Below are 13,709 nucleotides of genomic sequence, written 5' to 3' on the forward strand. Positions count from 1 at the left end.
AAATATATCAAAAGACAGAATATGCTCTACTAAACAAAATACTTAGTATGAAAAGCAGTTGTTTAATTTCCCTGTATACCTTAAATTCCATATCTGTGTACTGAGCTTCCTTCCTCTCCTGCATTAGCCCTAGGCAAAATGCCTGAAAGTTTATCTCATGCTTTGTTTGTTTGATGATTTCGCGGAGCAGGGCCCGAGACGCTCGGAGATAGTCATCTTTATTCGTAAGGAGGTCTTGGAAAACCATAGCTAGGAACTGAGAAAAAATGCTACAGTTACTTGTAATGACCTCCCCAGGTATAAATGGTAAGGGGTATAATAAAATGATACCTTTGGTGCCAGCTCAGAACTGTGCTGTAACACTGTATACAGGACTTGCATGTTATTTGGATTCCTGGCATTAGACAACTCGTTAAATATCACAAACTTCACCAAAGTGCCCAGGTTATCTCTGTGAGCGTTCAATAGCTCTCTAAAAACAAAACAATGTTTATTAGAGAGAGAATTTAAAAAGTTTTTTTTTCTATAAACCTTATGTGCTTACTTTTCTATTTTCACTCTCACCACAAATTAAACAGACATCATGTTGCCAGGGTCAGTAACCCTATAAACCAAGGCACTTACACATTATTTATTTGGCATATGTAAAAACAGGTCTTGAGGCTAAGCCCCTACTACTCCAAGTTCCAGTTTAGGAACTACTGTTCCATAAAAGAGCAAATAAGGATAGGTGTTAGTTTTATTAAATCAGAGAAGAAACTATTCAAGATGTTGGTCAGGAAAAATATTTATAAGGAAACAACACCTTTTTTATTATGTGTTGTATTTAAAATAGCCATTATATTACTGGAAGTTGTGAAAGGGCTTACCGCACAGATAGCATGTAATGATTGAGAAGAACCTTTGGTTTAAGCCGAATTTTAATTAGATTAGATATCACTTCCATGTCCTCAGGACCGTGGGTGTTGCAATTCATGCAGACAGACATCAGCAGTTCTTGGGCTGGGCGAGTCAGCTGGCAATATCACAAAAAAGCAAAGAAAATTAGAGCTTGCTCTTAAAATAAGTGTGTCATTTTGTAATCTGCAATGTGCTTCAACAGAGGGAGCCTCCAGTTGATGCGAATAAAGGAAGCCGCTATACAGCAGGCCAAGAATCCGCCCCCCATGCTTGAAAAATCTGTTTGTTGTGGCTATAGCCGAAGCCATTGCGTTGGGCTGGGTGCAGCCACACTAAGCAGAATTCAGCACAAAACTGCATATGCAAGCAGTTTTGCATCCAATTCCACTTTGTATGGCTGCACCCAGTCCATGAAGGCAGAGAATCAGCCCCTTGTGTCGTTAGACTTATTCCTTAAAACTTGTAGTGAAATTTTCAACTGCCTGAAAACACAAGAATGCTACAAAAATACAAAAAAATACTCAAACTTCAATAATAGAGGAGTACAGCTGCACTGATGTTCAGATTCTTAATAGGGCCCTGGTGTTCAGTCTATTTGGGAATACAGTTGGGTACCCATTAAAGGACATGTAAACCACTGACAAAAAGTGTAATTATTGAAATATTTAAATAGCTGCCAATCTGGCTGTTAAAAGGGTAATAGTAAATCTGCAGTATCCCTTTGATCTCTTAGAATTCCTTCTCCTGCTCTAACCCACTTGCCCCCCCCCTTAGGAATTTGCTGTGGATGTTGGCTACTGAGCATGCTCAGTTCTTCTCAACTCAGGTTGCTATACATGCCTTTCAGTCTAGCAGCCAAGAAAAAGATGATTTGACATGAGAAACATATTTATGTGTCAGAGGGAAATGGCTGCCAGGTAAAAGCTGCTATTTGTTTAAGGAAAATATGATGCTAGTGAAGGTGCTAGTGAAGGGAGAGCATATATGCAGTGCTAATGATGCAGTTTGGGTGGAGGAGACATGTCCAAACCTTATACATGGTAGGGAAATGAAGGGTTTACATGTCCTAAAATCATTTCTTCGTTAGACCCCAAACCACTTATCATAAAAGAAAAAAACTGCATCAAAACAATCGCCAAAATAATAATAAATAATGGAGCTCTGGGGGCAAATTTAGGATTAATTTCTCTTCAAGATCCAGGAGTCAGACAAGAAAATTTTCCATATACAGGTATGGGATCCCTTATCCGGAAACCCATTATCCAGAAAGCTCCGAATTATGGAAAGCCCGTCTCCCATAGACTCCATGTTAATGAAATAATTCAGAATTTTAAAACTAATTCCCTTTTTCTCTGTAGTAATAAAACAGTACCATGTAATTGATCCCAACTAAGATATAAATAATCCTTATTGGGTGCAAAACAATCCTATTGGGTTTAATTAATGCTTTATTGATTTTTTAGTAGACTTAAGGTATGGAGATCCAAATTACGGAAAGACCCGTTATCCGGAATACCCTTGGTCCCGAGCATTCTGGATAACGGGTCCTATACCTGTACTTGCATAAGTATTTGCCCTCTTGGACATTTTTCCACAGTGTGCAAAGCTGTTATGCACCTACCCCAAAAGACTTGCAGCCAAAGGTGGTTTTAAGAAGTAGACAACTAGGGGGGGTGGGGGAGAGAATATGCAACAATAACCATAAATGAAAGACAACAGTAAACTGCAAATTGCACACTAACCCATAATATACCACAGTAGCCATGCTTATGGCTTGACTAGTATATTACCTTAGGGTTCTGCAGCCACATTTCCAACCGCTGTACTGCCATCATTCGCACCTCCTTATACCCACATGTAGCAGTAAGTAAACGTAGGAGATTTCTAGAGACATTGTCCATTGGCTGCCGACGGTTGAGCTGGTCTCTAAGCATATCTAAGGCATACTCTTCCACACTCTCTGCCAATTCATCATACCTTGAGGAGGCAATATATAAATACACATATCATTTACACCAAAGGGCCCATTTACTAACATTCATATTTTTTTCTTTTTCAGGAATTGTGGTTTTAGCATTAAACATCATAGATTATACTAATAACATTAAACATTTGTGATTTATTATGCAAAAAACACACACAAAAAAATAGATAAACCTACACCATCTAGCTGTTGAGGTCATGTAGAAATCATTGGGAGCTGGCCTAGGCAAACTATAACAATCTTTATTTAATTTGCGGTTTTAGAGGTTTTCAAGGTTTTTTCTCGTGCATGAAAATTCTTCCAAAAATATTCAACATATTTTGCGTTATTTTCACTTTCTGACTGAATTTTAATTCATTCATGCTTTTTGCAATTCGGATTTTTTTTAGTTAACATGTAAAACCACTAAAAGCAGAATGTTGATAAGTCTGTTAATTTTTTTTTTAACTCAATGGAATTGGATACCCACTAGTAATGTCCTAAATTCAATAGAATAACATCTAAAAATACCTTGGCATGACCTGGCCCTCATCTTCAGGGCTAAGTTTTTCTTCAGCAATCAACAGTTCAGACTGGCTGTCTTCTTCATCTGGCATAGATGGGTGAGGACTATTGCCTGAATATATAATCACACAGGAGACATCTTTGCAATTTAAGAAAGCAACGTAATACCATATTTTCTTTCTCAACAGAATGACTACCTTGACTAGTTGAGCCTCAGGCTAAAGCTAGGACATACAAGGCATTTTAATAATCTGCTGTTCTGAAGAAAAGACTGAATAAGAATGTCTATAGTAAAGGGAAGCAAGAATACTGTGAGTGTATTCTGTAGATTCATAGTAGCAACTTAAAAAATCAGGCAAGAAAAGACTTTACAGAGCAGAAGTTTAAAATAGGAAACAAAAAAAAAAAACTAACATAAAGTTGCACTATTTAGGTTTACAAAAAATTATTTTTATGAAACAGTCCATTAAGGGTGTATATGTGCCATCTTTATAAGTCCAGTACAGTGTGTAATTTAGTTGCCTGATACAATTTATCAAAATACCTGAGCATCAATTGCGATTGCTTTCACTGCAAAAGAAGTAGAGGGATCTTACCAGCACTGAGGTCTCCAGCAGTACGCCCAGTCTCGCTATGCAATACCATGCTCTTTGGGGGCATTTTTGTGCAAAATGCAGTTTGAATATTGTCAACAAATGTCTTACAGTGTTGACTGTCAACCCAAATCCTCTCCCCTAGGGAATCTTCAATATACACCTGAAAGTAAAAAAATCCAAGACACAGAAAATGAATGCCTTAACTAAGAATGGACAAGAGCCTGGATGTCTGTCAACAGCTCCCATGCACATACAACCATCCAGGCTGCAGTGAGAAGCTGGATATTTTTAAATATTAAAAATCTGAGACATAGGGCCTTTTGGGCAGAGACAGTAGAAGCTTGCCTCAGTCTAACCAGGCATAACCGTAACCTACTTTTTAAGGTGCTCAGACCTGCTACTCAAAATCCCAACCTGACCTGCTACTCACCCCAAAACAGAAATCTGTGGCATTATAACAAGAGTTTCCCTCATCCAAGGGCAGAAAGATTATTGTCAGTGCAAAAAACAAGTGTATTTTGATTATTTCCTAATATGTAATTAGGAGTAATCCCTACCTTCACAAAAATCTCTGGCCAGTTCTCATCTTCCTCATAAGCTGCCATGAGCAGGTTACAGGCTAAGACAGACACCAGGCTGTTTCCTTTAGCTTTGAAGTTTATTGTGGCATCCCTTCGAAGCAGGCTGCATAAGGCCTGAAACAGAACATACATACATACATTAATAAAAGGCTTGCATGACATTCCATGCTCAAAATAATTTTACTAAAAGAATCATTTGTAAATTATACAGCCAACAACTGCAACTATAGACATAATAATGTGTATAAATCAAAGGATTTTCTTTTTCAAAATGTTTTCATTAGAATATTTTACTAATCTATAAAAAAAACAAAGACATTATGTCACCTCTATTACACCCTCTGTTGCAAATATGTTAGGTTTCATTTTTGCCAGATACATTAAACTTAAGTAGAGCGTTGGATCTGGTTTGGCCCGGTTCATTTTAAGCTGTTTCACTGCTCCGCAAAGGACACCTTCAATGCGATCATCATTTCCATCTGATTCAGAAGCGTCAATATCATCCAACAATGATGCAGGAGGAACTAAGAAAAGAGATAGATATGAGTGAGAGTGGATTTTGAATAATCTACAGCACAGATGGACAGTTCCAGTGCAAAGGTTCAACATCCCTATTACCGGGGCTGTATTTTCTATAAGTCACAGGGTACCCCAGCCTAGGGTACCCAAGGGTTCCTATACAGAAAAAAACAATTGCCACATTTCTCCAGATAAGCGCAGGCTGTCAATCTGCCCCTATGCTTAAATATTGTGCCTGCACCTGGAAGCACTCAATCCACCATTGTGCACATGCAGCTGACATCCGCCAATAAACTCAGAGTCTCGTATTTGTTGTTGGATATTGGCTGCATGTGCCTGCACCTGGCCAGATTCAATGCTTGCGGGTGCAGGTACAACTAGAAGATTTTTTTTTGAAGCGTGCGCCCTTGCCCTTAAGCTTATTGTAAACACACAGATTTTATTTCTCCATATATATTTATTAAAGGACAACAATGCCAACTAGTAAAAAATGTGCAACTCTCCAAGGAACTGCTCACTGCACGGATGTCAAGCATTAAGACGCTGCACATCATCATATTATATTTTCTTGGTCAGTCCAGCAAACCTAACATAGAAGTAACATATCTGCACTAGTTAGTGTACTACATGCTTCCATATTATAGGAAATACATTTTGGTCATATAGATGCAAAGAGGTATCTGCACCCCTCCTACTTTGTTAAATAAAAGTTTCTCCTTAGTAATCTCTTAACATCAGTGACAGGATAGCCAACCACAGTGGTCTAACCACTATCACAAAAACTTTCAACAAGCAGACCGGGGAAGCTATGAGATGTGTGCCTTTATAGCCAACATTTTTTTTTTATTTTTTATAAAATAACATTTACCATAAGTGTAATAATATAAAAGCACTGTTTTCAAAGCAATGACTGTAGAATTTCAGGTTAGAGACAAACACATTTGTAGCACAACTGTGACACATTTTGTCAAAACAGACCTCTATTACTAGAAATTCTGGAAGGGCTCCCAGTGCACGGAAATATGAATCAGAAAAATAAATAGGAATTTGGAATGTAAAGAGCTGCTTATGGGGCTGCAATGCGATTTCTAGTCCCAAACAAACAAAGAACAAATTGTACTGCAAACATTTTAACTGGCACCTTCGATAGGAACAACAGATGGCTCCTTTATTGATGGAGAAATGGCTCTTTTCTCTGCCACTGCAGCATCTGCCAGCTTTCCCAAGGCACTCAGTGGGGGAGTGGATGAGAGCTTGGGGCGCTTAGTGAGGCCAGTCAGTGCAGATGTGCTGGCTAAAGTAGTGGTGGCCTCGCGCTTCCGTTCAGAACTCAGTCCAGAAGCAGCTGGCTTCAGGAGGTTGGATGATGCCTTTGAATCTGTGTTTTGGCCTTTGGATCCCAAGGCAATAAAATCCCCTGGAGGAGGATGCCCTGCAACATTGAGAGAGAAAAGCATAGTTTGTCTCTTTGTACTTGTTTCTTTTTTTAATTACTTTTGCATGAAAAAACAACAAGTTTAATTACAAAAATTAATTATACAATAATTAGAACCCTATAGCAGCCTTGTTTTCAGAAAAGATTTCAGCTTTACAATACCAAAGTATTGTTGTATGCTTCCTTTTTCCCTCTTGCTGCTTGGCTAGTATCACAACTCCTTGTATCACAATCCCCTTGCAAGGAGCCAGCAGTGCACGAGTTTTTATTGCCCACATTGGTATAAGCCATCTTCATAAGGGAAGTGACCAATCAGAATGAACTAAATACGGAACTGTGCATATAAAATTGTAACAGGAACAATGTTCTTTGTTTTCATTTTGCTCTTATGTTTGCATAGCCTGTTTAGAGAGATTCTATACTGGTCATGGTGTAACGTTCATTCCGTCTACTGGCAGCCACATCCTAAGGCAGGTCATGGGTCTGTCATACAGGGATTGCTCAGTCAAGTAAATTCTTCACTGACACGCAGTAGTTATTATTCTGATACATTACATCTTATATCTAAGCTATAGTAGTGCTAAATTTCAATTAAAATCTGTGATATGCACGCTCGTTATACACAGGATTTCTGGTGTATGTATATACATACACACACAAGAATCCTGTGCACATCACAGAATTTAATTGAAATGTAACCCTACTATAGCTTAGATACAAGATGTTATGTAATTAGAATTATATAATATCATAATTTTATATAAGTTTCTTAATTTTAGTAGTTTCCATAGTAAGTGACAGAACAACGCCACACTTTTTTATAGGTATCATCACACAGCCTATAGCAAGGGTAGCAAGGGTAGCATTCACTCAACATTCCCAAAGTGTTTTCAACATAATTATACACTGTAGCACTGCAACAAAGATGTTAATGTTATAGTGCAACTTTTCCACTGGTTTTATATCTACTGCATATAACTTTATATATTGACAATAGGCTTACAAGCAGATTGCTGTGAAACAATACAGAAACTACATTAAAATGGACAGTTCCTGCACAGCTCATCCATGCAGCACCCTCTTTGTAAAGCATGATTTGCTTTTTCCTGACTTGTCTTTATATAGATCACCAATTGCTAACCTGTACCCAGTCAGTGAATTAGGTTTATAAAACAAATTTTGGAAAAGCTATTTCAATTCTTATTCTATATTGTAGGCAGTAATGTCACTATATTTGGAGGATCATTGTGACCCACCCTAAACAGTATAAGTACCACTTTGAGTCCCAACTCACTAATAGAGAAGCCCTAATATAAACAGTGTATGCACAGAGGATTCAATACTGTAGTGTTTACATGAAAGTAAACAATACAAGTTTCAATACTTGTAACTGTACAACTGGGCAAGTTTCCACTTACACCAAGTCAAAGTACACTACATCCTTGGTGTAACTTAACCACTTGAACTACTACTACTAGTCAAGGGATGTGAGCACTCCAAAATTTATATACGAGCACATGCAATAACTACTGACACATGTAAACACAGGTATGCATGAGTCTGAGCTTTATGGGCAATACATTTACTGGTAGGGAAAGATGTAATTATGCAGATACAGCTCCAAGCTAAACATTGTAACACCAAAAAATGAAAGTGTTTTAAAGTAATTGAAATATAATGTGCTGTTGCCCTGCAATGGTAAAACTCGGGTGTTTGCTTCAGGAACACTACTATAGTTTAAATAAATAAGCTGCTGTGTAGCCATGGGGGCAGCCATTCAAGCTGGAAAAAAGGAGAAAAGGCACAGGTTACATAGCAAATAACAGATAAGACACCATTGTATTCTACAGGGTTTATCTGTTAGCTGCTATATAACCTGTGCCTTTTCTTCTTTTGAATGGCTGCCCCCATGGCTACACAGCAGGGTTTATATAAACTCTAGTAATGTTTCTGAAGCAAACACAAAACTTTTACCAGTGCAAGGCAGTAGTACATTATAGTTTCATTTCTTTGAAATATATACATTTTTTGGTGTTACTGTTCCTTTAAAGAGGGCAGTTCAGCTTTCACTTAACTTTTAGTATGTTATACAATGTCCCGTCCTTAGCAACTTTTCATTTGGTCTTAATTTTATTTCTTAAAGGGGGTCACTGTCCCTAGCTGCCAAAAAAAAACTTCTCTGCTAGGCTACAGTTTTATTGTTATTGTTACTTTTTAGTATTCATTCAGGCCCTTTCCCATCATCTTCCAGTCTCTCATTCACACCACTGCTATGGTACACTAAACCATAGCAACCAGACTGCTGGTGAAATTCCAAGCTGGAGAACTGCTTAAAAAAATACAAAAAAAGACCAGCTGCAAAATACTTTAGAATATTGCTGTCTACGACATTTTACAAGTTAAAGATGAATTAACTCTTTAACAATGAAGCAAAGATGCTCTTTTTATAGGGATGACTATCTCTTTAAATTGGTACTGAGTCACATACCTACCTAGGAGAATATATATACATATAACAACATATACAGCAATTATGTCTAATTATGTATATTCCATGTGAACTACACATAAAACAGTAGTGACAGCAAATGATGGCAAATGTGTTAAAGAATGACAAGGAGACATACCTGAGGATTTGGCAGCGGCACTGGGCCGTCGTACAGCAGCTGTTTTGGGGCGATTCATCTTGTCTTTAGTATAAAGAATACCAGTCTGAGAGGAAGAGAAGGGGAATAGATCAATTTATGTTTAATGGCTCATTATTACTTAAAAGCAATAAGCAAGCCAATCTGTGACAGTAACTAGGCAGAATGGAACTAAGCAGAAATTTGCTGGTTTACAAAGCATTAAACCATGCAGTTCCAGCGGGTAACTCTACAGCTGCTATGGACTACAAATACCAGCACTCCCTCATAACTTAATGGGACTATGCATACCGCCCAGCAGCTTTGCTTTTTTTAACACAGCCCGCAATGCCGCATCGCAGTTCAAACATCCAGCTCCCAGACTGCTGCCGGTCAACTAACCCAGAGCTAACACAGAGCTAGACCAGAGCCCACAAATCTCTTCTCGCGAGAAGTGACGCCACGACCACACGTACGTAAGCGTAGTGACGCAGCACGTTGCGGTAGGAGGGAGTGAAGAAAGATAGGATAGCTGTGTAGTATTAGTGGCACACTAGCATAAGTTAAGGGAAATAAGGAAATATGGCAGGAAACAAAAAAAAAGTTAATTTTTTTCCTGGTTTTCAACAACACCTTTGCCATAAATGTATCTTTGTTAAAACTGGCTGTAAAGGTAAAAGTTTTGTGTAAACAATGGTTCTCTAAATGCGATGGGATTAGACACCTAGGGGCACATTTACTAATCCACGAACGGTCCGAATGCGGTTTTTTCGTAATGATCGGTATTTCGCGTTTTTTTTCGGAAATTGTCGCGACTTTTTCGTAGCCATTCCGAATGTTTCGCAAAATGTTGCGACTTTTTCGTAGTAGCTTTCGCGCCGAGTACGAAAGTTTCGGATTCATTCAAGCTTCAGTATGGTGACTTTTCTTGGGCCAGGTTGGAGCTGCAGAGTGCCATTGAGCCCTATGGGAGGCTTTCCTTGGGCCGGGATGGAGCTGCAGAGTGCCATTGAGCCCTATGGGAGACTTTCCTTGGGCCGGGTTGGAGCTGCAGAGTGCCATTGAGCCCTATGGGAGACTTTCCTTGGGCCAGGTTGGAGCTGCAGAGTGCCATTGAGTCCTATGAGAGACTTTCCTTGGGCCAGGTTGGAGCTGCAGAGTGCCATTGAGCCCTATGGGAGACTTTCCTTGGGCCGGGTTGGAGCTGCAAAGTGTCATTGAGCCCTATCGGAGACTTTCCTTGGGCCGGGTTGGAGCTGCAGAGTACCATTGAGCCCTATGGGAGACTTTCCTTGGGCCGGGTTGGAGCTGCAGAGTGTCATTGAGACCTATGGGAGGCTTTCCTTGGGCCAGGTTGGAGCTGCAGAGTGCCATTGAGCCCTATGGGAGACTTTCCTTGGGCCGCGTTGGAGCTGCAGAGTGCCATTGAGCCCTATGGGAGACTTTCCTTGGGCCAGGTTGGAGCTGCAGAGTGCCATTGAGCCCTATGGGAGGCTTTCCTTGGGCCGGGTTGGAGCTGCAGAGTGCCATTGAGCCCTATGGGAGACTTTCCTTGGGCCAGGTTGGAGCTGCAGAGTGCCATTGAGCCCTATGGAAGACTTTCCTTGGGCCAGGTTGGAGCTGCAGAGTGCCATTGAGTCCTATGGGAGGCTTCCAAAATCATGCTAAGTCGCAAAATGTTCGTTTTCCAAACAGAATTTCTCCAATTCGGATTTGTGGGTTAGTAAATCAGCCCCCTACAGTTAGATCTCAGCTACTGCAGTGCACTAATCGATTTGGCTTCCTGTGCAGGAATTTTTTTTGGGTGACTGAGTCCGTGTATGCTTCTTCATCCTCCTGTACCACACTGCCCTAAGTGTCCCAGGTCTTTTTCTGCTCTGGTGTCTGAGGGTCCCAGTTTTTGTGATAACTGGGGACATTTTTTTTTACAATTTAGAGAAAAATGACAGATTTAGAAGAAGATAGTGAAAACTGCCCAAAGTAATTTTAAACTTTTATTTTAGTCTGGCATTAGAGGGTCCCAGTGTTTTTTTTCTGCAAACTAGGGCCACTTTTTCACAATTTAGGGAGAAGACCAGTGCTGACAGTCACAGAAGATTTTAATTTCCCATTAGCTCTTCATATTAATAATAAGAAATATAAAAAGTTGCTAACAGTTGACAACAGTACCTGTAAAATTTCCTTTTACTCGACCCGGGGAATGTTCATTTATTTCTTAAAGGGGCAGTATCTTTCCATTTTCTAGACTGTTTCCATTACCATACTTTTAGCCTATTCCTTTTATTAGGAAATATTTATGTTTTTTGATATTTCTTTAAACAGGGTAAAATTTGAATGTGAAACTAAAGCCACATAATGTTTCCTCATCTCAAGGAGCAGTGTCAAACCAGCAGTCCAATGAGAAGCCTCTGTATAAATAAACCCCTCCCCTCTATCCGCTACATACTGTTATCTTTTTTAATAAAGACCAGCTTGTTATGTATAGGGCTTCTCAAGTATGCCATAAAAGTGATCTTAAGAAATCTTATATGAATCTTTCTACTGAATGAGTACATTAATTTAAGTAAAATATATTTGACAGTTAAGAGCTACTGGAACCCATATCTATTTAGTCATAGCACATTATTTGAAGTACCAACATCCCTTCCTGCAGTCACTAATGCCTGTGTCCAACTGAGAGGGCTCATCAATGTAAAAGTTTTCTGCTAGGCAGTAGCTAGAAGGTTTTGGACTAAGGAAGAGTTAAGCAGTTTTGCTTTTGCTGGATGGCCTCCTGTTTACATTTCAAAACAGTTTTTTCCATTATCCAATAGCATATCCCTTCATGCTATCTTGCCACTATCTAATAGAATATATCAGATGGTGGCCTTCCAGCTGTACTTGAACAATGACTACCTCCAGCCAACAGTGCAGCCAGTCCTTGTTCTATAAAAGCTGGGGAGGGGAGGGGGGGGGGGGGCACAACCTAAATGGCAAGACAGCATGGTCCTCAATGTGACCAGGTGGCAATCCAAATGTTCCAGCTATTGCACAAATCAGATGAAGACTTCTATTCATGTTTGGGCAGAATGCTATCAACAATTGTGTTGGCTGGAGGATGTCTCCATTAAGTTAAATCATTTGGAACAAAACCTTTTACAAAGGGAATACCTCTGGATATGGAGGTTTAAAAGGTTTAAACAAAGCAACTGACTACATGAGTTTTCTGTAAACTAACACATCTTTTTGTTTTACAGTGGAGAAGAGTATAGATAAAAGTAAGAAAATGTTTATTCTCTAGTCAGTAAGTATATTACACTCATATACGAACTATGGTTATTGACACCTCAAGGATATATTGTAATTGAAGTGTTAATTTTGTATACTTGTTCTGGGCAAAGATGAATATTATAAATAGCAAAATACACATGGACTTATGCACTTTGTTTTGGAGAATATATTGGACTATTACATGGATTGCACTTTGGACTTTATGAGTATCTGATTTTGATTATGTTTATGAATTATATGATGTCTTAAAGATACATGGCAACATGTGTATACTCCATTAGTTGTAACTACTCTGTTTGGTATTTAAGTGGTTGGGATCTTTATGGTGAGTTATCACTTGAGGAAGGGCATACTACTGTCCCAAAATATTTGATCCTATCCTGTGTGTCCTGAGCATTGCAATATAATTGGGAACACCTAACTCCAAATTGACAGGTATTATTACTTTTTTTTTACTTTTTACCTTAATTCCCAGGAAAGGGAAGTAACACTACTTAGCATGTTCTTTGGTGTGAGCAGTTGGCCCTTAAGTTAAACCACAAATCAACCCAAACTTTTTTGCCTAACAAAAGAAAACATAATTCTAACCAACTTTGTAATATACATTCATTACAAATTTGCAATGTTTTTTTTTTTTTTTAATTATTTGTATATATAATTCTGTTAGAAGTAGTGTTTGCCAGCCCTTTTCTAGTCTCTGCCCTGGTAGTTTTGGTATTTGAAACAATGTAACACAAGGCAGCAGAGTGACAGACCTGTCTTGCTGGAGGACAGACATTTGCAACATTGTTTAAAAAGTAACAACCAGGAGTTCAGCAAATGGTGCTTTTCAATAGCAATTACATTTACAAATAACTTTTAAAGCACATTTTTCAATAAATTCACATTGGAAAGTTTCTTGAAATTATGTTTTCTTTCATTTTGGGGTTGACATTTCCTTTAAAGCAGTTGATTTAATCCAAGGTTGAAAACAGCTGTTGTTCTGTGACAGCTGGAGGGCCCTCTAGTTACAATATTAAAGGAACAGTAACACTAAAAAATGAAAGAGCTTTAAAGTAATAAAAATATAATGCACTGTTGCCCTGCACTGGTAAAACTGGTGTGTTTGCTACAGTAACACTACTATAATTTATATAATAAGCTGCTGTGTAGCCACGGGGGCAGCCATTCAAGCTGGACAAAAGGAGAAAAGGCACAAGTTACATAGCAGATAACAGATAAGCTTTGTGGAATACAAGTGTTTTATCTATTATCTGCTATGTGCCTGTGCCTTTTCTCCTTTGAATGGCTGCCTCC

At 38.8% G+C, this 13,709-nt stretch overlaps 2 protein-coding genes across 4 annotated transcripts in view; one reads left to right on the forward strand and one right to left on the reverse strand.

Annotated features, from left to right (window-relative positions):
* ints1 (integrator complex subunit 1) overlaps nt 1–9,621 on the reverse strand; it is a 40,822-nt gene extending 31,201 nt beyond the window's left edge. For 2 of the 3 annotated variants that reach the window (XR_001171874.3, XM_002942040.5), the window contains exons 1-11: nt 9,456–9,569; nt 9,147–9,231; nt 6,226–6,516; nt 4,893–5,089; nt 4,542–4,679; nt 3,985–4,144; nt 3,395–3,500; nt 2,691–2,877; nt 870–1,015; nt 331–472; nt 80–256 (exon numbers count right to left, since the gene is read on the reverse strand). Coding sequence is in view for 2 of the 3 variants with exons in the window: in XM_002942040.5 (XP_002942086.3) it covers nt 80–256; nt 331–472; nt 870–1,015; nt 2,691–2,877; nt 3,395–3,500; nt 3,985–4,144; nt 4,542–4,679; nt 4,893–5,089; nt 6,226–6,516; nt 9,147–9,204 (1,602 nt within the window). In the remaining variant the exon portion in view is untranslated. Of the gene's footprint in view, nt 1–79; nt 257–330; nt 473–869; nt 1,016–2,690; nt 2,878–3,394; nt 3,501–3,984; nt 4,145–4,541; nt 4,680–4,892; nt 5,090–6,225; nt 6,517–9,146; nt 9,232–9,455 lie in introns of all 3 variants that reach the window. The other variant, XM_012970933.3, reaches the window with a different exon arrangement.
* A 55-nt stretch (nt 9,622–9,676) lies between these two features.
* mafk (v-maf avian musculoaponeurotic fibrosarcoma oncogene homolog K) overlaps nt 9,677–13,709 on the forward strand; it is a 28,890-nt gene continuing 24,857 nt past the window's right edge. Inside the window, exons 1-2 of the mRNA XM_012969919.3 lie at nt 9,677–9,816; nt 12,380–12,426. The gene's annotated coding sequence lies outside the window, so the exon portion shown is untranslated. The remainder of the gene's footprint in view (nt 9,817–12,379; nt 12,427–13,709) is intronic.

The sequence above is a fragment of the Xenopus tropicalis genome, chromosome 9 (genome assembly GCF_000004195.4).
Source record: "Xenopus tropicalis strain Nigerian chromosome 9, UCB_Xtro_10.0, whole genome shotgun sequence".
Taxonomy (NCBI): Eukaryota; Metazoa; Chordata; class Amphibia; order Anura; family Pipidae; genus Xenopus; species Xenopus tropicalis.